This window comes from Arachis hypogaea, chromosome 3 (genome assembly GCF_003086295.3).
Source record: "Arachis hypogaea cultivar Tifrunner chromosome 3, arahy.Tifrunner.gnm2.J5K5, whole genome shotgun sequence".
Classification (NCBI taxonomy): Eukaryota; Viridiplantae; Streptophyta; class Magnoliopsida; order Fabales; family Fabaceae; genus Arachis; species Arachis hypogaea.
Window position 1 is genome coordinate 137,944,251 of NC_092038.1, and position 24,907 is coordinate 137,969,157.

General features: G+C 33.1%; 3 protein-coding genes across 13 annotated transcripts; 2 read left to right on the forward strand and 1 right to left on the reverse strand.

The window, feature by feature from the left end:
• The first annotated feature begins 13,689 nt into the window (after positions 1-13,689).
• Positions 13,690-14,118, forward strand: LOC112735610 (large ribosomal subunit protein uL4-like). The gene has a single exon (XM_025785137.1). The coding sequence runs from the start codon at positions 13,690-13,692 to the stop codon at positions 14,116-14,118; it is 429 nt and encodes a 142-aa protein (XP_025640922.1).
• A 2,870-nt stretch (positions 14,119-16,988) lies between these two features.
• LOC112734381 (probable LRR receptor-like serine/threonine-protein kinase At5g10290) lies at positions 16,989-23,193 on the forward strand. Of its 11 annotated transcripts, none has more exons than XM_072233636.1 (14): positions 17,111-17,502; positions 17,855-17,917; positions 18,537-18,622; positions 18,754-18,886; positions 19,032-19,103; positions 19,250-19,393; positions 19,501-19,572; positions 19,669-19,734; positions 20,320-20,390; positions 20,502-20,550; positions 20,646-20,677; positions 21,009-21,350; positions 21,832-22,226; positions 22,361-23,193. In XM_072233636.1, the coding sequence occupies exons 3-14, from the start codon at positions 18,556-18,558 to the stop codon at positions 22,673-22,675; spliced, it is 1,758 nt and encodes a 585-aa protein (XP_072089737.1). In that variant the 5' UTR covers positions 17,111-17,502; positions 17,855-17,917; positions 18,537-18,555; the 3' UTR covers positions 22,676-23,193. The 11 variants fall into 11 exon arrangements, with proteins under 11 accessions (XP_029147644.1, XP_025639452.1, XP_025639447.1 ...); XM_072233635.1 differs by having other exon boundaries at positions 17,117-17,502; positions 17,855-18,090; positions 18,488-18,622; XM_029291811.2 differs by lacking the exon at positions 17,855-17,917 and having other exon boundaries at positions 16,989-17,502; positions 18,488-18,622.
• Positions 23,194-23,545: 352 nt separating this feature from the next.
• LOC112734382 (tubulin-folding cofactor C) lies at positions 23,546-24,814 on the reverse strand. The gene has a single exon (XM_025783672.3). It carries the CDS (start codon positions 24,812-24,814, stop codon positions 23,780-23,782), a length of 1,035 nt encoding a protein of 344 aa, XP_025639457.1. The 3' UTR covers positions 23,546-23,779.
• Between the last annotated feature and the right edge of the window lie 93 nt (positions 24,815-24,907).

Here is a 24,907-nt window from a genome sequence, read left to right on the forward strand (position 1 = left end):
TCCTATTGACAAATATGCGGTAATTATAATCATTAGAAATTCTCAGAGTGAGTCAGTTCAATGGTCATATCTCTATATGCACCATCCATATATAATTTAATAAATGAGATCTATTAATCATCATCCGATGAAGACCATTATATATATTGATCTTTCCGGATTATTAATGTTCTTTTTAATCAATAACAATTTAGATTAAATTATAAAATATTTATTTCTCAATATTATGATCACTATTATAATGATAAATCTCTAAATTTAATCAAAGATGTTATTATATTAACATTTTAATATAATAACAATAACAAATTATTTGACACGTAATTGATTTGATTGTGGTCATACTCTTTATTTCCAATACTATATATATATAGTTTTAAGTATACCGGAAATACCAGTATTCCAGTTGTTTTAACCGTTGATCTAAATTATAAAAGATATATAATATATATTAATTGAAATCAACAGTTAAAACAACTGGAACACCGATGTTCTCGATATACTTAAAATTTTTCCTATATAGTATTGGGTAGGGTTAAGTACTGAAATCGTCCCTAAGGTCTGGAGTGAAAATCAAAATTGTCTCCGACCTTTTTTTGTTATTAAAATCATCCTCAACGTTACAAAACGTTATAAAATCGTCATTTTCTATTTTTTTGGACCAAATTACCCTTAACTATTAATAAAAATAATATTAAAAAAAATAAAACCCCACCCCACCCACACCCAGCATCTCTTCGTCTCTCCCTCCACCCCAAACCCACCCCCAATTCCATCATCATCAGTTCCCACTCCCCCTCACCCCACTCCCTCACCTCCTCACCCCCTCACCCCCTCACCGTGACTCCCACCCCCTCACCGCACTCCATCACCCCCTCACTCCCTCACCGTAACCCCCATCCACTCATGCTGTCGTTTGGGCTGCCTCAGAGGTGCACCCGCCGCCGCCCCTGCGTCCGACCCGCTGCCGCCCCTTCGTTCTTCCTATTTTTCTTTTTTCTTTTTTTAATTTTTGAAGAACATATACATAATTGATGATGGATTGTTAATAATTTTGTGATTGATGTTGTTGCTGAATTTTTTATTTATTTTCGTGATGAAGAAGGAAATTGGGGGTTACTGGGTTAGTGGTGATGAAGAAGGAGGTGAGGGGGTGAGGGATGGGAGTTACGGTGAGGGAGTTTGGGGGGTGGGTTACGGTGACTGCCTTTGCTTCTTCTGTGACTGCCTCTGTTTCTTTCTCTGCTCTGCTTGAACTTCTGCTTCTGAAATTGTAACTTGATGATTATTGAACTTTTGGATCTGAAAATGAAAATTGTAGTTGATGATTATTGAATTATTGTTTATTGAAATTGATATGATTATTGAAATTGTTATGCTTCTTCTGCCTCTGATTTTTTTATTGATTTATGAGTAATGAATGACTATGGTGGCAGTGGTGATGGTGGTGAGAAAAGGGAGAGGGAAGAGGTGGAAGGAGATTCGGTGAGTGAGGGGGTGAGGGGTGAGGGGTGGGGGTGGGGGTGGGGGGTGAGGGAGTTACGGGAGGGTGAGTGAAGGAGTGGGGTGAGGGAGTGAGGGAATGAGGGAGTTACGGGAGAGGAGGGGGAGAGTTTGTTTTAATTTTTTTAATATTATTTTTAATTATTTTTATTAATAATGAAGGATAATATGATAAAAAAAATAAAATTAAAGTGAAAAATGACGATTTTATAACGTTTTGTAATGTTAAGAATGATTTTAATAACAAAAAAAAAATTAAAAACGATTTTAATTTTCACCCCCAAACTTTAGATACGATTTCAGTACTTAACCCTATTGGGTACTAACTAATTTGATTAACTTGCCATTTATCCCACAAAAAACTCTCACTTGTAGCTGCAAGTACGAATCTCTCTTTTTGTTTATTCTCCCCTCTTCACACTTTCGCTTTCTTTTTCCCGCCGCTCTTCACAGTTATGAAATAACATATAAAAAAGAGTAATTTAATATCTAATTTCCAAAAAATATTTGAAAAATAATTAAAAAAAAAAACTATGCACGAAATATTATCATCAATGTCACATATTTCACACCAAGAAAATAGAAAATCCACGCATACCACATGCATCAATGGGGGCATGGTTGATCGGGGGGTATATGAATATGATAGTATGATGACTACTTGCATCTTTTCTTTGGGGTACATACATGCATGATACATCTATCTGATGATTTCATTGACCAATTGAAAAAATGAATATAACTATTTAACAAGAAGAATTGTCATATTATAATAGAATAAATGTATAATACAGCAATACACGGCGGTGCAGGGAGGGAGGCATCTTCGATTGAAGCAATATTTAGAACAAGAAACAATATTAGAGACTTAGAGTGGAAGCATTAGTCATGTTTCCGAAAATCAGTACACTATAAAACCATGATATGATGATATATAATACAAGGAACAAACATGATAGAAGTGTGGCAACTGGTATATGTCACGTATAATTACAACTAACTCTGCCAAAATTTTGTCTCCTTGTCTGCCATTTATCACCCCCTCACTTTTCATATATAAGAGGAGTGCTAGAGCCAGCAACTTTTAGTATTTGTAGCCATTAAATAGTCATCAATGATGATTTTAATAGTGTGAGATTGGTGTGAGATTTTATCCAATGGTTCACTTTTCTTTGCTAGTTACATGCTAGCCAGAATTTAAAAAAATTACTGACCCCTAGACTTTTTCATAATATAATTATATCATTCAAATTAAATAATCAACATGGGTTATTCAAAATTGCAATTTGCAATGCAAGTTGAAAATAATTTTCGCATTTCAAAATTATTGTTGATTTTTACAAATTCTTTCGGGGGCTATATTATCAGTTTATCACATTTTTTATATAGTTACTGTCATATCTTTTATAGTTAATTTTATTTTAAAATTACTAGACATTCTTTAGTTATTAAAAAACGATGTACAAAAATAAAATGTATTATCACACCCACATTTAAAAGTTGTACTAATTAATGTTAAATGCTGTTCTTTACCTATTGTTAGACTTATTTTTAATTTTTAGCATTCGAATATTTTAATATTATTTTATCCATTTCATTATTTATTCCAAAATTATATGACCAACTATGAGGATCGTATATGTATACCATCCAATACTAAATATAAAAAATTGGCTTTAATTAATAAACTCTAAACTAATAAAAGAAATATACATTAATGATTAGTTTATGATAAGACTCTCATGCAATATGTCTTCATCCGTAGTTAATAATTAAAAAATTATTAAATGATAATTTAATCAAATTTATCAAATTATTTAACAATTTTTAAATATCAACTTCACATAAAAATAACGACATGTGAGTTTTCACCATAGTTGATATAAAACTTTATATTTTCATAAACTTCAAATAAATTTAAATAAGAAGCACCGTTAATACCAGTTCGTTACAAAGAAAAAAAATTGCCTTAAAATCAAATAATGGTTTTGTCAATAATAATATATAATTAGAACATTGAATGCTTTAGGTGCATGTTCTACAAGTGACCTATTGAGTCAACAAGGGAAAAAATTGTTATTGTCATGTGTGGTGAATGAATAAAATTAAATAATTAGTTAGAGCAGAATGCTGTAAACCTTTTTAAAAAAAATATATAAATAGATATATAGAAAGATAAAAGTTTTAGATTTTTAACCATAAAAATATTACGTGTACATAAAAATTAGTCATTATAAATATATATTATTTAATTTATTTTTAATATATATTTTATATTTTAATATAACTTTATATTATATTGAATGACTCATTTAGAGATTAGTTTGTAATATATATATAGAGAGTGGCGGAGCCGCATAATAAAAAAGAAGAGAAATGATCACCTTCAATTTTAATTTTTATATATAAATTATATATAAATTTTAGTTTCACTTTTTTTAAAATTTTATTTTAATCTTATTTTTATGTGTAAATATTTTTGATTCTTTTCTAATATTTCTTCCAAACTCCTTCCTGTAACATAGTTGAAAGTATTATATTAATTAAGGATAGCTCAAAAATATTAATATGATACACTATAAGAAAATAGAGTTATTTTGACACTTTATTTTTTAACATCATAATTAAATGTCAAAATTAATATATATTTTTGATAAATATCATAAATGTCAAATTTTCTATGTTTTCTTGATGAATAATTTGACCGTAGAAAATTACTCCTCAATTTTGACATTCATTTGTTTTCAATTTACTCCACTATTTTTCTTTTTCTTTGCCTCTGTTAATTTTGACATCACACTGCTCTCAGTTTAAGATTATACTACTCATTCTTTATTTTCAAAATCTCAATTTATTCTTTAGTTTCAAGATCTCATCTCATTCTTTGTTAAAATTTTTTGTTGAGAATATTTTATAGTTAATAAGTGTCAAAATAAATAATATTTTTGACAATTAATAAGTATCACAGAAATATGTTCTCAAAATTTTCTAATAAATTATTTTTGACAGCCAATATTTATCAAAATAAGATTTAAATTTTTTTGACAATCACTTATATGTTAAAAATACTATTTTTGACAAAATTTTTATTAACATATTTTCATAGTTAAAATAGTGTCAAAATTTGTTTTTTTGACAAATTTTAATTTTCTTTTACACATTATAACCCTAAAAAATAATCTATATTGTTGTAGTGATAGGACGATGTGATATTAGATAAAAAAATAAAATATAGTACGTAATAGATAGTCTCTCTCATTATTTTATTTAAAGTTAATAAAAAAGTATTATTTATACATTAAATATTTTTTATATTCGTATATATGATCGTTACTAATTAATTGTGCATTTAAATTATTTTTAATTAATAAAACAAAGAAAACGTGTGTTTAAAAAAATATTGGTATTAAAATAGTATTTATTAATAAAAGGTATACACAAGAATTAAAGTTAATAATATATATTTCAAATACTTTTGTTTTTAAATGTATTAATTTATATAATTGATTAGATTTATAATTATTTATGAATGAGCATATAATAATTGAGTTGATGTCATTTCTATTAGTCAATACTCAATACTCATTATTGGACTTACTCTGATACATCTTAATCGTATACAATATAACCAATTGGCAATCGCCTAATAATAAGAAGAAGAAGAAATTAGAGCATTTCTTGAATGGCCTTGTCATGCCTCCACTGATTCCCCTTAGTAGTCGCTGCTCAAATGGGAACAATAGGATAACATTTGAATGGCTAAATAGTAAATAGCCACCACATACCAAAATACAAGCAAAGTGCAAAACACACATGATGTATATAGATTCGATTACTTGAACCTTAGACGAGAAGACAGATTTACTTTAAGCATGACTGAGGGATCGGACCCTTCTTTATAAGTTTTGCAACTAGTAATTAACTAATTAATTATATCAATTTTCTATCGTTAAGACAAGGTATTATTTGAGTTTTTTAATTTTGATATGGAGTGAGTGTTGGTGTATGGCATGATTATGGAGGTCTAGGATGATGTTTCACTGGGTTGAAATGGCTGCGCCAAGAAAATCAGACAGTTCGATGGGGAGAGTATAATCGGACGGTCCGATACAGTAATCGGACGGTATACAAATTGGACCGTCCGATTTGCATACTGACGTTTACGTGGCGCGCATGCAGCGGGTTCCCAAGTTGGTTTCGGTGCTTTCTATATACCTTCGAATGTCATCCCCTCGCAGCATCCATCATTTTCACTCTCATATACTCTCTCGAATGGCTTGCTCCTCAATCCCACTACTATCTTTATTTTCAGTCATTGTTGGACCACAACAAAGGAGTATAAAAAAATTTAAAAATAATATCAAAAAGACCAAAAATAAAAAAAGTGAGTCACCCAAAATTTCACATAGTTAATTATTTTGGATATCCAAATTATATAAGTTTTTATTATTTAATATTTTGATTTAATAAAAATAATAGTGATAATATTAGATTTTAATAGAAATGTTATAGTAGTACTAATTAGAGATTAGATATGTATGTATGATATTATTATTATTATTAAGTGTTAGAAATAGTGAATAAAATAGAATTAATTTATAAAATCTGTGAATAATTATTGAGCTAAATGTTATTATAAATGTAGTGTTTAGATATTTAATTTAGAATTAACAACTTATTATTATTATTATTATTATTATTATTATTATTATTATTATTATTATTATTATTATGTGTTGGAATGAAATTTTAATTAATATGTTTTTTTAATTGTATTATACTAGAGGTAGAGTAGAAGTATGAATTTAGGGTAGTTTAATTTAAGTTAAGTAAAAAAATATTAATTTAATAAATTATTTATGATTGTTAAAAATTTAATATAATTTACTATAATTTAGACAATAAATTAGTAAACACTAAATTTAAAATATAAATTTAATATATTGTTTATGATTATTATTAATAACGTTGGTTTCTATATATATAATAATAATAATAATAATAATAATAATAATAATAATAATAATAATGTTAGAGGTTATATAAATAAAAAATATATATCAATTTTATAAATAATTTATTATTAATGAAATTATTCTGGTTATATAAATAAGAAATGAATAATAATTATTATTGTAAAATAAATAGATTTTAGAGGTTTGTGCTGTTGTAAAAAATACATATATGAATTTTATAAATAAGTTGTGATTACTAAAGTTATTCTTGTTATATAAATAGAAAATGAATAATAGTTGTTATTATAAAATAAATAGATTTTAGGCGTTAGAAAGTATATTTTTAATGTATCTAAAAACAATAATTAAATTTATATGTTAGATTTATTTAAGGTTAATTATTTTTTGTTATAAGCTAATAAATATGAATGTAGAATTTTTGTATAACAGATTTAGTATGTATTTAATATGTATGTTTAAAATATAATTACATTATTGTTAATTTAATTATATAGTTATAATGGAAATGTGAGCATAATTATATTATTGTTAATTTAATTATATTATATTGGTAGTTATAATGGAAATGTGATATTGTAGGGTTTATGGAAGTTGATATGTGACCATTTAATACCGACGGATCCATACAATCAAATTATTGAGGGGTATTTACAGGAGACTGGTTTTCATCACGTTTTTTAAATTGGAGTCATCCAATGTCAGTCAACAATGATTAATGTTCTAATCGAGAGATAACAGCCTGAGACTCACACATTTCATTTTTTGGTTGGTGAGTGTGCTATGACATTGGATGATGTGGCGATAATTATTGGTCTGCCGACAAAAGGTCTTCCAATTACAAGACTGACCATGAGTAGTTTTGAGGCCTAAGAGGCTAAATGCTTGCACTAGTTTGGGGTTGCACCAAGGAAGACGCGAATTGTAGAGGAAGCTTCATAAAGTTGACTTGGTTTAGGAGTTTGAAAGATTGTATAGTCTTGACTGATGATATTCACATTCCGACACTACAAGAAAAGAGAGCTATTTTAACATAATTTTTTTTAACAGTCATAGTTAAGTGTAAAAATTAATATGTACTTTTGACAAATATCATAAATGTCAAATTTTCTATGTTTTTTGTTGAATAATTTGATTGTAGAAAATTATTCCTTAATTTTGACACTCATTTATTTTCAACTTACTCAATTATTCATTTTCTTTGTTGAGTTCCGTCAATTTTAGCATCATACTACTCTCAGTTTGAGATCATATTACTCATTCTTCATCTTCAAAATCTCAGTTTATTCTTCAGTTTCAAGATCTCATCTCATTATTTGTTAAAAATTTTTGTTGAAAATTTTTTATGGTCAATAAGTGTCAAAATAAATAGTATTTTTTACGGTTAATAAGTATCACAAAAAATATATTCTCAAATTTTTCTAACAAATTATTTTTTACGGCCAATATTTATCAAAATAAGATTTAAACTTTTTTTACAATTACTTATATGTTAAAAATACTATTTTTGACAAAACCTTTATTAACATATTTTCATAGTTAAAATAGTGTCAAAATTTATTTTTTTGATGAATTTTAATTTTTTTTACACATAATAATCCTAAAAAATAGTCTATATTGTTGTAGTGACGCGAGGTACGTAAAGTGTCACATAATGTTATTATTTGGGAGAATTCTGTTTGGAGACAAGTTGGGTGCAGTGATGCACTGAAAATTTATGCCTTTGCTCCGTAACTTCACTGGGATCATACAATTTAGTTGGGGATCGGCATGCCTCGCGCACTTGCATAGATCATTGTGTAGGGCAACTTGTGTCAACTGCAAGGAGATGGATGGTCCACTAACACTTTTGCTTACTTGGGCTTGGATTCGTCTACCATTTCTTGCGCCAATTTCCGGCAATCCCTGAGTGTTTCCGATTGCAAATAGGTAAAATGAATTACTGTATGCCTTGAAAAAGTGTAGGAAATTGTATTTTATTTTTTACAAGATAAGTTAACTAAGAGATTGTCTGACGGCAGGTGGCATAACTGGAATCGTGAAAATCGGCCTTACAGATATCATTTTCTTGCTCACTGTAGGAGGTTGTTGGATGATCTGCAAGAAGGACATGTATGTCGTAAAAAACTAGTACCTGCTTTTGTTCGGTCAATGAATTATTTGTTGTGTAATCATATTATACTTTCGATGTGTCCAGTTTTTTTGGAGTGCCAGACGTGATTCCTTTAGACATCCGTCAGCATTCAGTTATTTAAAGTTCCATAGTGCCGTTTATATCTTTCGAATGCGTTGAGTGGCATGCATCCGATAGATTCAGGAGTTAATTTGGTTTGATTCAGGGCATTCCTTATCAAGAGCGGGATCTAGGTGTAGCACACGGCTAAATACTGATTGAACCTAAGAATCAAGATTGGGCCTACACCGACTCTTTTTGGGTGATGCAATGGACCAATCGGTATAGTCACATTCTTGCTGATGACCTGGTGCCTTTAAATTATGCTTTGGAAATTTACATGCATTGGTATCAAAGAGCATATGGTGCCTACTTGCAATTGTCGGACCTCGTATTTCAAGAGAATCCAGAAGGCTTTCCAGTGCATAATCAGGAGAATCAACAGCAAGAACCACCGGCACTGCCACCATCACCGCCACCGCCACCGCCATCGGCACAACAGGAGGCTAAGTATTTTATACCATATGTTCCTCACATGCATCCGTCGGATTATTTTACACCATCAGTCCCGTTACATAAACAGTATTAGAGTGTTCCACAGTTTGAGACAGGAGAGCGAACTTCATTCAGCCAGCTGCTTGGTTTCATGGCTCCGGGGCCAGGTCACTCATATTCAGGTAATTATGATGACATTCCCACCGACTAGCTTGCACATCTGAGTGGTATTACTCCAGTTAGGAGGTTGTTGGATTCGAGACCTCGGGTTTGCACTTCCTCTGAAAATTCTGGAGGTAAACTATCTGTTGACTTGAGTAGAAGTACTGATGCCACGGGAGGGATTATACAGAGTAGGAACCCATGGCGTATTCCAATGAGTCTAATTCAGGAGAGCAATAAGGCAGTTGATGATGAGGCTGATGACTACCTAGTACTAGTAGACCCTCTGGATAGTGATGGCAACCATGAGAACGAAGATGAGGATGATGGTGAGGATGAGGATGGTTGACGATGAAGACGACGACGACGATGTCGAAGATGAGCTGGTCGGTCAAAATGATAAAGACCGCGGCGATGATGCAGCACCTGGTGCAGGTAAAGTAATCTATTGGATTCATTACATTGCATAAGTTGTATTTTATTGGGTTAGAGCATTGTCTTGTATTTTGATAATTAATTTGTTTTGATTAGTTGCACTCCGCATGTGTTGTATTTTGATAGGTACGGACACACGTGAAAAAGGGAAAGGCTACAACCTTAGAGCTGATCTACCACGTCGGAGCGCTATCCTCATGAAAGAAGGCTCCTGAAACGGATGTTAGTTTGCGAGTGCATTTGCAACTTCCGCCACATCTGTATTGCTTCATCTTCATCTTCACCTAGACTAATGATCTCATAGTTACTTTCAAATTCCTCTTCGCTATCACTATTATAATCTTCCAACAAAATATTTCGGTCTGCTTCAGATTATTCGAACTCAATATACAGCTCGATGCACAACATTCGATGGCGATTTTCAATATACATTGAAAATATTTCATGCATGCTCCCTTCACCTGTCACATATTTGGTTTGAAATTTAACGAACCCAACAAACACAGATAAAGGGTACTTATACAAAATACATCATACTCTCCTAGATATTTGAGAATCTATCTTTTCACAAATCACATATTTTAATTCCACAAATGACAATGTGAACGGAATAACAACATCTAATGGATTCTCACATACAAATTGAACTCCTTCATATGTTTGTAATAAAATCTGTCCATAACAATATATTTTTAACATAACTCTATCATCCATGATAATATACTTTTATAAAACACTATCAATCTCACTATTATTTTTTCTGAAAGAATGGAAAAGAAGAACGAGAGGAGAGGAAGAACATGACTTCCTGAGATTTGAAACAGACGATGAAAAAGAAGATGAAGTGGAGAGTTATGGAAAATTTGATTTATATATATAAACAAATAAATCGGACGGTCGAACTACCTGCTACCATTTCAAATTTTTTACTGAACACAAATCGGACCGTTCGATTAGTGTTCTCTCGAATTAAAAATTTTTTTCAATTCAGAAATCGGTAGGTCCGATTTCAGTCCCCACAAATTTTGCTCCACACAAATCAAATCGTCCGATTTGTGTGTGTTTCTCTCTACAAAGAAATCAGACAGTCCAATTTCTTTTTTCCTTAATTCAAAAAACAACGCTATTACAACATTGTATTTTCGCCATTACACACATGTGATCTTCGTATAAAAAAAATTAGCCGTATTATTAAGTTGCAATAAATGTGTGAAACTTTAAAATGTATCGGATAGTCCAAGAATATTCCGTATTTATGTCCAGCCGTATAGGTATGCAAAAATATTCTAACTTAATATTATCATATGGGAAGATTTTCAAATGTATTGTCATATTGGTATATCAGTGATTTTTAACCGTTGATCTTAATTATACATATATTATATATATTTTTATAATTAAGATCAACGGTTAAAAATCACTGAAACACCGATATAACGACACACTTAAAAATTTTCCTATCATATGACGAAGTCACACTTTAACGAGACTTCAAGATTGTTTTATTTCTTGAACTAAAAGGTATGATTCAGTTGTGCAACAAATAAAAGTGTATAGTTTTAAATAAACATGATTTAACCATTTGAAAAAGAATTACATACTAGCGTCCCATATTTATCCATTATCCAATATGATATCGAGTAATGCTTTAGAAATTATTGAAGAAACTTTATTATTTGTTTATTTATTTTTAGTACTCGATTGTTAGATTGCGCGAGTTAAGCCCCACTTTGGTCCCTGAGATTGGCGAGTTGCACTGATTTAGTCCTCGAGATCCCAATTGCACTAAATTAGTCCCCCAGATTCGAAAAAGTGCACCATGTTAGTCCTTCTTCCAATTTCAGTCACCGGAGCACTAACGCCGTCAGTGACGTGGCCATTTCTTGCCACGCTGGACCCAATGAAATGACGTCGTTTCTAATTTGGCGCTAAACATCCCTTTGAGCGACGTCGTTTGTATGTAATGGGAAATAAAACGTTAGGCACCCTTTTTGTTTCTACTCTTCGTCTTCTCCTTCTCCATGAGTGACGCAGAGAAAAAAAAGCTTCTCTTCCACGAGTGACCCAAAATAGTAATTGGTGGCTGCAAAAGGATTTGTCGAGACCATTGGAACATAACGTTCGTTGTGCAACTATCGAAAGAGTTCGTTTGCCACTTCAGAGATCTTCTGTGTCGTCACTAAGGTTAGTGAGGATCAGATTTTTTTTTTTTTCAAATTTAATGAAATGCTGTGATGGTTGTTGATCATGATTAAGTGTTTTATATATTGTCGGTTCACAAGTTTTAAATCTGATTTTGTATTAGGGTTTTGTTTTGATGTTTTGTGGAACTGTGTTTGGGGGTTTCTTTTTATGCTCTGTTCCAATGGTGGAAGCATCAGCACCTTCGCATGAGTGATCATGTGTTTTTAATATTGAATTTTGTGTAAGTTTTGTTCCTTTTTCAACTTTTTGCTGATTTGAGTATGATTCGATTCATATAGATTTTTCTGCATATATTATGATTGCCACGTTAGCATATATATGTGACGGACAATTCACTACTGATGTGTACCTTGCAATTTTCTTTGATATTGTGGGGTTTTGGAAAAAGAATTTCTGGGCAATTTTTTGAGATTTAAGCTGCAGCAGTTTAGAATTTTGTATTTCTCTTAAGCTTTACGGGGAAAGTGATTGATGTGGAGGTTCTGGTCTAATAAGATCTTGATGTGCAGGTTCTGGTGTTAGTACCGACATTTGGACCAGTTACGCAGCAAGGATTATGATTATGTCTGTACTTCCGTTTTTGATTGTTCAATTACCACAACTTCTCCATTCATCATCAGGAAGGCACTTGGCTGTTTTGATTGCTCTTATTGTCTCTTTGTTGTTACTAGCTTCTTATTGCTTTTAGACAAACAAACCATACCACCTTTTTCCACTGACATTGTAATTAGGACACCCAAAGAATGGCTTGTTAGGGTTAGCCCTATTGTGGACCACCGGAGAACAGGGCGGCATCCACACCTACACCACTCTGGAACACTCGATGCTCTATTGGTTCCTCTGGAGATCCTTCTATTTGACCGCATGGAAGTGTGGCTCCCACTTGCACTCATGATCCTAAACCCAGAAAGCTGCACAGCGAGGAAGAAGACGAAGAACTAGGAAAAGTGGGTAGAAGAAGAAGAGGAAGAAGTTAGGGCAGAAACTTGGTTATAAAAGGGACAAGGACTAAATTGGAGCTAATCAAATTTGAGTGCCATGTCATCTAACCGTTGCTGGGTCCAGCGTGGCAAGAAATGGCCACGTCACTGACGGCGTTAGTGCTCCGGTGACAGAAATTGGGAGAAGGACTAACGTGGTGCACTTTTTCGAATATGGGGGACTAATTTAGTGCAATTGGGATCTCGAGGACTAAATCAGTGCAACTCGCCAATCTCAGGGACCAAAGTGAGGTTTAACTCTAGATTGCGCATAAGAAAATCTTGGTGATAGTCAAACATTGCAAGGGGTGGGGATTGACCTTTTATTTTTGTTTTCACCTGTTGTTAATTTTGGTAATGAATTTAAACTTGTAAATGAGTATTAGTTGAATAAATTATTATTTATATCTATAAAAATTTTAAACACTGATAAATTTATTTACAAAAAAATAAAATTAAAATTATACTCATAAAAAATGGGTTTCAAACAATAAAACTATTAAAATCCTAAAAAACTACTCAAAAATTTTAAATTATTCTTTTTAACCTAATCTATAACCTATCCAAATTTCTAACACTTTACCACCACTAAAATTCTTTCTTTCCAAATCTTATCCACAATCGCCAGTGTCATCGTCACTATAACTATTACCGCTGTCACCTTCAAAAATAAATTAACATCCATCGTTAGACGTGTCGTCTCCTGTATCCTCGTGTTCCCAGTGGCATAATTCATCACGTCGACCAAGAAGCATTCAGAAACATGGGTCGCGGCAAGTGCATGTTCGCACCTACGAAGATATGGTGCCGCAAGATCAATGTCAACCATAAGCGATACGCCGTCGTTTTCGCCATTGTTGCCTTAGTCATTCCCTTATTTGTTGTCGCACACAACTATCATATTGACATTGTGCCGAATCTTCCTCTCGTTATCTCAGATGTTGCTGAAGTCATTGAGAAGACAAAAGAAGCATCCAATGTCTGGAGATCCACACAATTCGTCTTGAAAAGGGAAAAATATGTAATCGCCGATACATTTCAGAAAAAGGGACCTCATGTTGTGTACGAATCGAAGGAGTTAAGGATGTTAAAGAGTTCTGGAACATTTTTGGTGTTGAGGTTGCAAATATTGAGAAAATCAATTTGTATGAAATTGGTGCTTGGTGGACACCTTAAAAGGTTTGTGATATGAGCTAAGTCTGCTTAAGAGAAAGAATATGTGAATATATGCACAAAATTTTTTTATCATGTTTTGTAAAGACACAAACATAAATACATAAGACATAGGTATATACAAATTTTGTTATTATATTTCGTAAAGACACAAATACAAATACATAAGACATAGATATAAGTATACACAAATTTTTTTATGATGACTGGTAAAAATATACAAGCCACACCTTTTTTATTCAACGGTCTATTTTATCATTATCACTTATTTTCATCACCAATGCTAATTTTTTAACCTCAATCAAAATTAATACCATCAACAAAATTTAATCATTAGTTTAACAATTTAAATTAAAAATTGAAACAAAATGAAGAATTTCAATAATTATTTTTTAAAAATAAAAAACTGATCCAAAATAAAAAAAATAAAAAAGAAGGTGAAAGGAATGTGATGAGAGTTGAGAAAAATGATGGAAGCAAAGAAGAAGGTGATTAAAAAGTGCAAATCTAACAAATAAAAAAAAAAGCAGAAGGAGCTACAATAGATCTAAAAAATGACGGCGGTGAATTGGTGATGCAGTGAGACCTATGGCGGCGACATAGTGAGACCGTGACAGCGACAATCCACGATGGCAAGGGGTTACGCGGTGACACCCATAACTGTGAGAGAAGAAGACACAACGAGATGCAAAGGTACGATGAGTTTCACGGTCAAATTCAAGGGACAAGAAGTTTCGCGGTCAAATTCGAGAAGGAAGAAGCGGTCAGATTCAAGGGAAAAGAAGAAGTTTCGCAGGAGAAATAAGTAGTCAAATTTAAGGGAAAAGAAGAAGTTTTGCAGTCAGATTCGAGGAAGAAGAAGAATATGGAGAAAAAACATGAACAAGGCTGAAGCAGAAAAAAAAGAACAAGGCCAATGCATTGTGCGATTTGAAAAATTATGAAGGGTAAACTCGTTCAAAAACAAAATTTAAATTGTGTCTCACATTAAAAATCCGTGTCTCGTCATTTTATAGAGACACAAAATATACGTATTTTGTGTATCTTTGTGTGTAACTATGTCTTTCTTTTCTTATGTCTCACAAAACAAACACTAAAGACATAGGCACTAACCAAATGGGTCCATATGTATAGTGTGTATATTAACCATTAGGATTATTAATTGATGACTTGTTGACTTGAATGTGCTTCACAATATTAAGAGTCAAATCCGAAGGAAGAGGAAGAGAAGAAAAAGATGGTGGCATTACGACTTTTGATTAGACATGGTTGAAATTATTGTCGTCAACCTGAGGTTGAGGTTTAGAAGATACATGACAGAAGTGAACATGATCGATACGATTCAACAAGTTAATAATTTGTTTGAATTTTGAAACTGTGAAGTTAATAATTTCTCTGCGAGCAAGGTTGTGGTGAAAGGGGCATTGGTGATTGTGAATGAGATTTGGAGAAGAAAAAATGATCAGGGTGGGTTAAGTTAGGTTAAGAAGGGTAGTTTAGGATTTTGATAGTCTTTTAGAGTTTGGATAATTTTGTCGCACGAAATTTTTTTTTATAGTTACAACTTCAATTTTGTTATTTCATTTGTAGATTTGATTCTGTTTAAAATTTTTGTGAGAAGAAATGATAATTTACTTTTCATGAGCCAAGTTATAGCATCACTACCTGAATATCGGAAAGTTTCAAACAATTAAACATGAGCCAAATATGAAATTTTTAAATAAAGCAAATAGAGTAAATGGTCAAATTAGTCTTTAAAAGATCACTCGATCTCTAAATTTGTCTTCGAAAGATGTAATTAATCAAATTCGTCCTTTAAAGATTTTTAATTAGTCATGTTAGTCCTTCCGTCACTTTTTTTTATTGATAGTGTCAAAATTTATTAATGTGGCACGTTAAGTGATACTACAACACACAAATAAAAGTCTTAATTGACTATTAACATAATAAATTGATAAAATTAAATCAAATTAAAGCCTAATTGATGGGAGAACTTGAGACATTAGAATCCCTCAATTTAGGATTAATTTGATCTAATTTCATAAATTAGTCATGTTAATAGTTAATTAGGACTATTAGATGTATGTTGTGATGTTACTTAAAGTACCACATCAACAAATCCCTCAATAGAAATGACGAAAGGACTAACATGACTAATTTAAAATTTTTAAAAGACAAATTTAATTAAAAAAATTTTTAGAAATTAATTTAAATAACAAGTAATCTTTTAAAGACTAATTTAATTATTAACTCAAAATAAATATGTTGTTGATTTAAAAAAAAAACTAAAAATACAAATACAACCCACTTTTTGAAAAATTTAAATTCTCTAAATTTTGAATTTTTACTCTAAAAAATAAAATATGATCGTTTATTCTTAAATAATTTTTTGAGTGAATACCCCATCCGGCCCCTGACAATTATCTCGAAAGGACAACGAGGTCCCCAAGAAAAAAAAAACACTCAATCCGACCCCTGATAATTTTTTTGGGACTGATTAGCCCCTGTGCCAAAAAAATAACATTAATTTTTTTTAACATAGGGGTCTCGTTATCCTTTCGAAGTAATTGTCAGAGATCGAATTGGGTTTTTTTTTGTCAAAGACTAGATTGAAATTTTTTTTTGTCAGAAATCTCGTTGTCTTTTGAGATAATTATCATTTGAATTTTTCTCTAATTCTTTTTGTATATTTTTTTAATTTTATTTATAAAATAAATAATAAAAAATTATATTTTATTCTCTAAAATAAAATTTAAAATTTAGAGGATTAACCCTTCTTAGTACCATTGTATTACCACTATTTCTGTTCTTACTTGGAAAAATCGAGTCATAGTGATGATTTGTGAGAAGATATTTTTCATGGCAGATTATATTAGATTAGATTATATTATATTACTAAATTTAAGTGGGGAACATTTTTTCAAAGGAAGAACCCAAACCAATCAGTGGAAAGTAGAACGAACAACGACGCATGGATACCAACAAACATGAGGCAGCACTTCACTTCTTCTGCAGTCCAATCTGAGAGAGAGAGAGTGTGTGGTGCTGGCAACTGGCAACAACAACAATAATTGCTGTGTCTTTGCTTTCCAATCTTCCTTTACTAAACATGATTCTATTTCAACATTCTTCTGGTCAATACCTGTAATACTGAATTATTATAATTAGTAGTAATAATAATCATAAATCAAAGATAGAGAGAGAGAGGAGAGAGGGAAAAGAAAAGAAAAGAAAAGAAAAGAAAAAGAAAAAAGAAATGCGAAAAATGTTATAAAAAGTAACCAAAAAAGAAAGGAAAAAAAGAAAGCAAAGGGGACAGAAGGTTCGGTTCAACATTTGCTGTCATACCTTATTGCCAGCTACCTCTCTCTCACACTTCTCCTTCAACGCTCTTCATTACATAGTTAGTACCTTTCTATCCCTTTCTTCTTCTTTTGTTATTTTTTTAAAATTTACTGTATCCCCACTACACACTGATCTTCTTTCACCTGATTCTGATTCCGTTTTCTTCTTTGCTATTACTGCCGTTTCGTTTGTTATTTGGATCGCGCTTTTATTAGTGTTCTGCTGCGTTTTGGGCGTATACGCATTTCTATTTGTCCATTTGTGTGAATGATTCTGTGGCCACAGTCACTACCTGTTCACGATTATGACAGTGTTTCTCTCAATCCTGTGTTTATGTTATTTTTTCTTCATTTGTTTTGAAATCTAACTCGCTTTAATTCCAAATTTTGTATTATTGTAAAACTGTGCAGGTCCTTTCCTTATTCTCTCAGTTGGCATATTTGGTGTGAGACGAAAGCAAGCATCCTTTGCTGGTTTAAGCAATTCTTTCTTCTTTTTTTTTCTTTTTTTTTCCTTTTGATTCTTTCAATTGGCGGCTGAAATAGGAAATTTACTGAATTGGCTGTGTAATCGGCATTTGTATCCAAGTAACCAACTAACCATAACAAAATAAAGCTAAAATTGTGATCTTCTCCTTTTATAGATGGTGAGAATTGAGAATTAACAATTACTATTATTATTGGTTGTCACCATTTGAATGATTTCTTTAACTATCCCCTTTTCCTTATCCATTATTTAGATTAACGAGTGTGAGAAACGACAAAATAAACCTGCTTTTTAGTTCTGCATAGTTTGCTCAAATTGGCAAATGTGGATTATTATTATTATTTAAATAAAAATCAGTTAGCTATGTGATCCTTCATTGATGCAACAAGCAATTTTTCTTAGATGCAGGAGTGATCATTAATTACTTTGATCACAATATATTTTTGTTTATCACTGCATCAGCTTTTTCAGTATTGTTTTATTGTTTATTTTCGCATGCTGTTTGTTGTCATCATTAATTTTGGTAACTTAATGATTTTGATGATTCCGCACTGCAGAGATGGGCAATTTTCATTTGCTAATTGATTATCCTGGACTTTGTGTCAGTGGTTGATGCCAAGTAGAGATGAGCTTCTTATGTTTGGTTCTGTTATTGGGTTGCTTATGTTCATTTGTGCTGCCTGATGCTCAAGGTACAATATCATTTTTTCAAATGTTGCAGTTGAAATATTAGGGGTTTGAAGTTTGAAACATATATGCCTTTTTGATCTTGTGAAAAATTGCAGTGTTTTGGAATCCTACTAAAATTCTTGTTTATATCCAGGAGACGCTCTATATGCGTTGAAGCTATCACTGAATGCTTCATCTAACCAGCTTACTGATTGGAATGTAAATCAAGTGAACCCTTGTACTTGGTCGCGTGTTAACTGTGACCCGAGCTACAATGTCATTCAAGTGTAAGACATTATTTATTATTTGATTTGCAAAAGATGCTGAAGCCGTTACTTTCACTGTCCACAAAAAAAATTATATATTAGCATTATATTTTTCGATCCCATAACTGTATGTTGAATTGGTGCATGCATAATTTGATTCATGCAGTTCGCTAGCATTAATGGGACTCACAGGAACCTTGACCCCAAGAATAGGAGTTCTAAAAAATCTTACTGCTCTGTAAGTATTCATAGTATGACACATTCATTCAATCTTGGTCAAGCTAGATTTTCATATGATTGGGTAGTTAGGTGATAAAAGTGGTTTGTTAGTCAAGCTGGATTTTTTTAGTGTAATCATTGATGTGTATATGCTTTATCATGCAGTTCTTTGCAAGGGAATGCCATCACAGGAAACATACCAAAAGAATTAGGAAATCTGACAAACTTGGGCAGGTTGGATTTGGAAAATAACAGATTAACTGGCCAAATACCATCTTCCCTTGGCAATCTAAATAAGCTCCAATTCTTGTAAGTATGACAATCTCTAATTACTAGATTTTACTTTACATAGATATAACAAGTCTTAGCATATTACTGTGCGATGCTTAATCATTTTTTTCCCGCTCGGAAACCAGGACACTAAGTCAAAACAATCTCAATGGCACTATACCGGAGTCACTTGGCAATCTCCCAAGCTTGATCAATGTGTATGTGAAATAATTCTTTATACAATTTTGAGGTTACCGCTAAGTATATATTGTTATTTTATTAGCTGACTGGTTGTTCAAATTTCTGTTTGGCAGCATGTTAGATTCAAATGATCTTAGTGGTGAAATCCCGGAGCAGTTGTTCAAAGTAACTAAGTACAAGTAAGTTCTAGAAAATAAAGTTTAATTCTTGTTGCTTGACTACTTTACATAATCTTGTTGCTTACTACTTAATGGTAATATTATATATAATTGGCCCTTTTTCACACCAATGAAACAAAGTTATCTTTCACAAACTCCTTTACATGATTAATATTTTTGCACCATTCTAGCTGTGTGAAATCTATCATTTCACTATGAAATGTAGAAGGGAACCGGACATCTTCGAGTGGTCAAGCAAACAAGCTTAAGCTTTCATTACAAGCCTTGAACTAGAGTTAAAAGCTTTCGTTGTGTAGGCCTTTGGAGCCTTAAACAGTGACAATTGTTTTCCTCCTACTTTTTCTGCTAGCTTATATTAATTAGTGATAGGTAAAACTAGTTTTAAGTATACACCAATTTGAAAATGTTTTCATCCCTTCTTTCTGGGTCTGTTCCCATATACCATGTTTGGAATTAATGGATATAATATTTGAATTTAGGATGCGTTAGACATTTAGATGTTTATCCATGTTAACATGTACCATTCCTTTTTTATTTAAAGAATTTTAGTACATTGCTCTATTTACACGGTTTTCCTTGCTGCAGTTTCACTGGAAATAAATTGAATTGTGGCGTGAATTATCCTCATCCTTGTGCATCTAGCAATACAGACCAAGGTTACTTGATTGGAAAATTCTTGCGGTCCTGTTTACTTCTGTGTTGTTACCAATTCCCCTTTCTTTTCTCTCTCTTAGCAACAAGCTGATACTAATTTTCCTACATGGCAGGTTCACCACATAAATTGAAAGTTGGACTCATTATTGGAATTATTATCGGGTTAATTGTTATTCTTTTCCTTGTTGGCCTTCTATTCTTTTGGTGCAAAAATAAACACAAGGGTTACAAGCGTGAAATTTTTGTTGATGTTGCAGGTATGTGTTTCTTGTTTATCTGCAATATTCTTGTGAGTTAAGTCTGAAACGTTACTTGGATGTTTTAATATGTTCCATTGTTTATTGTTCCAGCATTATGAGCTTTAAAGTATTGGTTTGGAGAATTTACCTCTGCGCCGAAGTTCAAAATGATAAATTTATGGCTGGACCCTATCTGATTTTACTTTTTTTTTTAATCTTTTGTTAACAGCCAGTTGAAAGAGTGTCCTAACAACATTAAGATTGAGATTGATATGATCCTTCCCAGTTTTTAAAAATTTACTCAGCTTGTGTCTGTTACATTATTGCTATTGCTATTGTTATCATGGTTAATAATTTTCATTCTTATTATTTTATTATTAGGTGAAGTTGACCGACGAATTGCATTTGGTCAACTAAAGAGATTTGCATGGAGAGAACTACAGATAGCAACAGACAACTTCAGTGAGAAAAATGTTTTAGGACAAGGAGGATTTGGAAAGGTTTACAAAGGTGTTCTTGCTGATAACACAAAAGTTGCTGTGAAAAGGTTAACTGATTATGAAAGCCCTGGGGGAGATGCAGCTTTCCAGCGTGAAGTTGAAATGATAAGTGTAGCTGTTCATCGTAACCTGTTACGATTGATTGGGTTTTGCACAACTCCAACTGAACGCCTGTTAGTTTATCCCTTCATGCAAAATTTGAGTGTCGCCTATCGTCTACGAGGTACATAATTACAGAGGCATATTAGGTTTACTATTTTGCTTATCCAATTTTATTTTCTTTTAAAGAGTATGTTGTTATTTTTTATGTTGTAACCAGGGCTGGAGGGCCATTCAGATTGTTTGTTGTCATCATCTTAAGCCTTTGTTTTTGTTATTCTATTATAATTTTTAACTTAGAAAAATAATTTTTTTTCAAATGATTTTACAATTTTATACTCCTGCAGAATATACTTAGGTGAAGAAATTAGTCCAACATTTAATTTGTCATTTTAGATGACATCATAAATTCATTTGGTACAAATTGATAAACTATAAATGATATATATAAATGTACATATTGAATGTTAATTATTAGCAAATTAAAAGTTTTAAATGACAGATGAGAAAATACAAATCATGGTTTAAGCATCCACATTTCATTTGGTTTGCTTGTAAAATTTGGCATCCTGACCACAAATATTGTTACATGAATGGCAATGCAGAACTTAAGCCTGGGGAACCTGTTTTAGACTGGCCTACAAGAAAAAGAGTGGCTCTGGGAACAGCTCGTGGCCTTGAATATCTTCATGAGCATTGCAATCCCAAAATTATTCATCGAGATGTGAAGGCAGCTAATGTATTACTTGATGAAGATTTTGAGGCAGTTGTTGGCGACTTTGGTTTGGCAAAGTTAGTTGATGTCCGCAAGACTAATGTGACAACTCAAGTTCGTGGAACAATGGGCCATATAGCTCCTGAATACTTGTCCACTGGAAAGTCGTCAGAGAGGACTGATGTTTTTGGCTATGGGATTATGCTTTTGGAGCTGGTTACAGGTCAAAGAGCAATTGACTTCTCACGATTGGAAGAGGAAGATGATGTGCTATTGCTTGACCATGTGAGAACCAACCCCCCCTCCCCCCCCCCCCCCACCCTCTTTTTCCCTTTTTTTTTTTTAAGTAAAATGGCATCGTTGATTGTTTGTGTGTCCATCGTTCTTATGAATATCTTTGTTCTTTTTTGGCTCAACAGGTTAAGAAATTAGAACGGGAGAAGAGACTAGACGCTATTGTTGACCGCAACCTAAATAAAAATTACAATATACAAGAGGTAGAAATGATGATACAAGTTGCATTGCTTTGCACACAAGGAACACCAGAGGATCGGCCACTGATGTCCGAGGTTGTAAGAATGCTAGAAGGAGAAGGTTTGGCTGAAAGGTGGGAGGAATGGCAGCATGTGGAAGTCAATCGGAGGCAAGAATATGAGAGATTACAAAGAAGATTCGACTGGGGTGAAGATTCAGTCTACAATCAAGATGCCATTGAGTTGTCTGGTGGGAGATAAAATCCATAAACTGAACCAGTTATGTTGTATCAATATATACCTTTTTTGGTAGGTTAGCTCAAAAAGATGTGTTGCTATTGCTCTAAAGCTGTTAAGAAGTTAAAAGGAAGTAACTATTTATGCATTTTCCTATGATGCTTATGGACTGAGGTTTCATAAAAAAGAAATCCATTTAGAAAACTTGATAGTTTTAAGGTTGGTGATTTTCTCTGTTAATCCCAAAATCTTCCTAGTGCAGTAGCGGCTTTTGCTTGTAGATTGACTCAGAATTCAGAACCTCCGTCAAGAGCTGATGCTTCAGTAGCCTCCAACCTTAAGGCTCCATATTAGCTGCGAAGTGGGGTAAATTTTTTAGCTTAGTTTTTTTTTGGAACAAAACATTGTTTGGCTGTATTTCTTAAAGGCCAAATTTCTGCATGAATTGGTTCCATTTGCAATTTATTAATGGATCTACTTTACTTTATTGTAAGTGATTGTTTGAAAGGTATATACTGCAGCAATGCCATTACTCATTCAATGTCTGTCATCTTTTTGTTATTCATTTTATCCGTAATACTAATACATCATGTAGTGAAGTTGAGAAAATGATCCTCTGAACCTTAATTATTCTTGGGGAATGGGGAGAATTGCACAGTACCCGTCAAGTTTGGAGTTGGTTCAATTTATCCCCAAAAGTACAAAATGTGCATGCAACATACCGCCCCTAAAATCACAGGAAAATACTCGCAACATATGATAATTCTGCAGCAGCTGATAAAAACATTGTTTGAGCTAACAAGGGCAGATATCTAGCTTCTTCCGTCTTTTCAGAGTTAGGAATAAAACACAAGGAGTAAATGACCATACACACAAGAATTATGTGCGAAACGATTAAGCAATAGTTATATCATATCATTTCTAAGCTTTTCTTTTAAATCAAACAATAGCAACAGTAACGTGAAAACTCAGCAGTCACAGACACTAGCATCGCCAAAATCACTTCAAGCTCTTAATATATCAAAATCCGAGAGAGAACATATCCGAACTAAGATCAATTGCACATAGTCCCCACAAGACAAATAAAAAATCTTCAACACTTGGAGCATCCTACAACAACAACCCTACTCAAATTTCCTCCTTCTTCCCATTTTCCGAATTGAAATCAACGATTCCAACCCTAACATTTTCCGGCAAAATCGACCAATTTGGAGACTGCACCGCCCTCAACCACTTGAAATCGTCCACATTCCCCCAATTCCCGGTTTCTGCATCAAGACCAGCACCACGAAGATCCTCTTCGATCCCTTCGTAGCGCAAGCAGTACGGCGCAAACCTCACCCCATTGCTGTCCTCGATTATGGGCCTGCTCCTAACTCTCAGGTAAAAATCGCTCCTTGTTGCAGCGTGGATCCGAATCTGATGTGACGCCATGGCAAAAACGCAGCCCTCAACGTCCTCGATGAGAACTGAACCCATCACGGGCCCAACGTAAACCCTAGAATTCTTCAACCTGTGGACGAAGAGCGTCCTCACACAACCAATTATCCTAACCTCGCAGGAATCGAGATCAGACACCGTGAATTCGCCAACCTCCGATCCCCTAAAATCACCCACCAAAAGCTCGCCGGATTTGTTCCTGAACCCCGGGGAGTCGCGATTGAGAGGTAGAGGCTGCTTGGGTTCTTGTGGAGTAACAGTGTTGTTGTTGTTGGTAGTGTCTTTCTTGGTGGCAGCCTTGTTCTTGAAGGAGAACTTCTTCTTAGGGAGAAGCTGGGAGATGAGGGTTTCTAGGGTGTGTTTCAAATCGGCGATGGTTTTGAGGGAGGATCGAACGTCGTAGGAGGGAAGGAAGTAGGAGTTTTGTGCAACAAGCTTCTCCAAATGGGAGATTGATGCTGAGATTTGCTCGAAATGGGGTTTGAGCTGCGATGGGTCGGAAGAGGAGAGGGAATGGGAGTGAGTGAGTTGGGATTCGATGGAGGATTTGAGGTTGGAGAATCGGGTGAGGAAGGATGATGTGGACTCGAAGGCAGGGGATGAAGATGATTCCGATTCGTTGTTATTGTCTGAACGGGATTGGTGGCGTTTGTTGAGCCGTTCCACCATTGACGAGTACTTCTTCTGCAGCGCTGCCTCTGCTTCTTCTTTGCTTTCCTCCATCCTTTACGGTTTACCCCTCTGCACTCCCCGTTACTGAATTGACACCACTTTTATTTTGTTTTTTTGGGTAACTTCGAGATTTATTTTTTATAC

Coding starts and splice junctions, on each gene's coding strand:
- LOC112734381 (XM_025783667.3), top strand. CDS start 18,556: ATGAGCTTCTTATGTTTGGTTCTGTTATTGGGTTGCTTATGTTCATTT. Junction 19,394..19,500: donor CTAAATAAGCTCCAATTCTT/GTAAGTATGACA, acceptor CTCGGAAACCAG/GACACTAAGTCAAAACAATC. Junction 19,573..19,668: donor CTCCCAAGCTTGATCAATGT/GTATGTGAAATA, acceptor TCTGTTTGGCAG/CATGTTAGATTCAAATGATC.
- LOC112735610 (XM_025785137.1), top strand. CDS start 13,690: ATGGGTCGCGGCAAGTGCATGTTCGCACCTACGAAGATATGGTGCCGC.
- LOC112734382 (XM_025783672.3), bottom strand. CDS start 24,814: ATGGAGGAAAGCAAAGAAGAAGCAGAGGCAGCGCTGCAGAAGAAGTAC.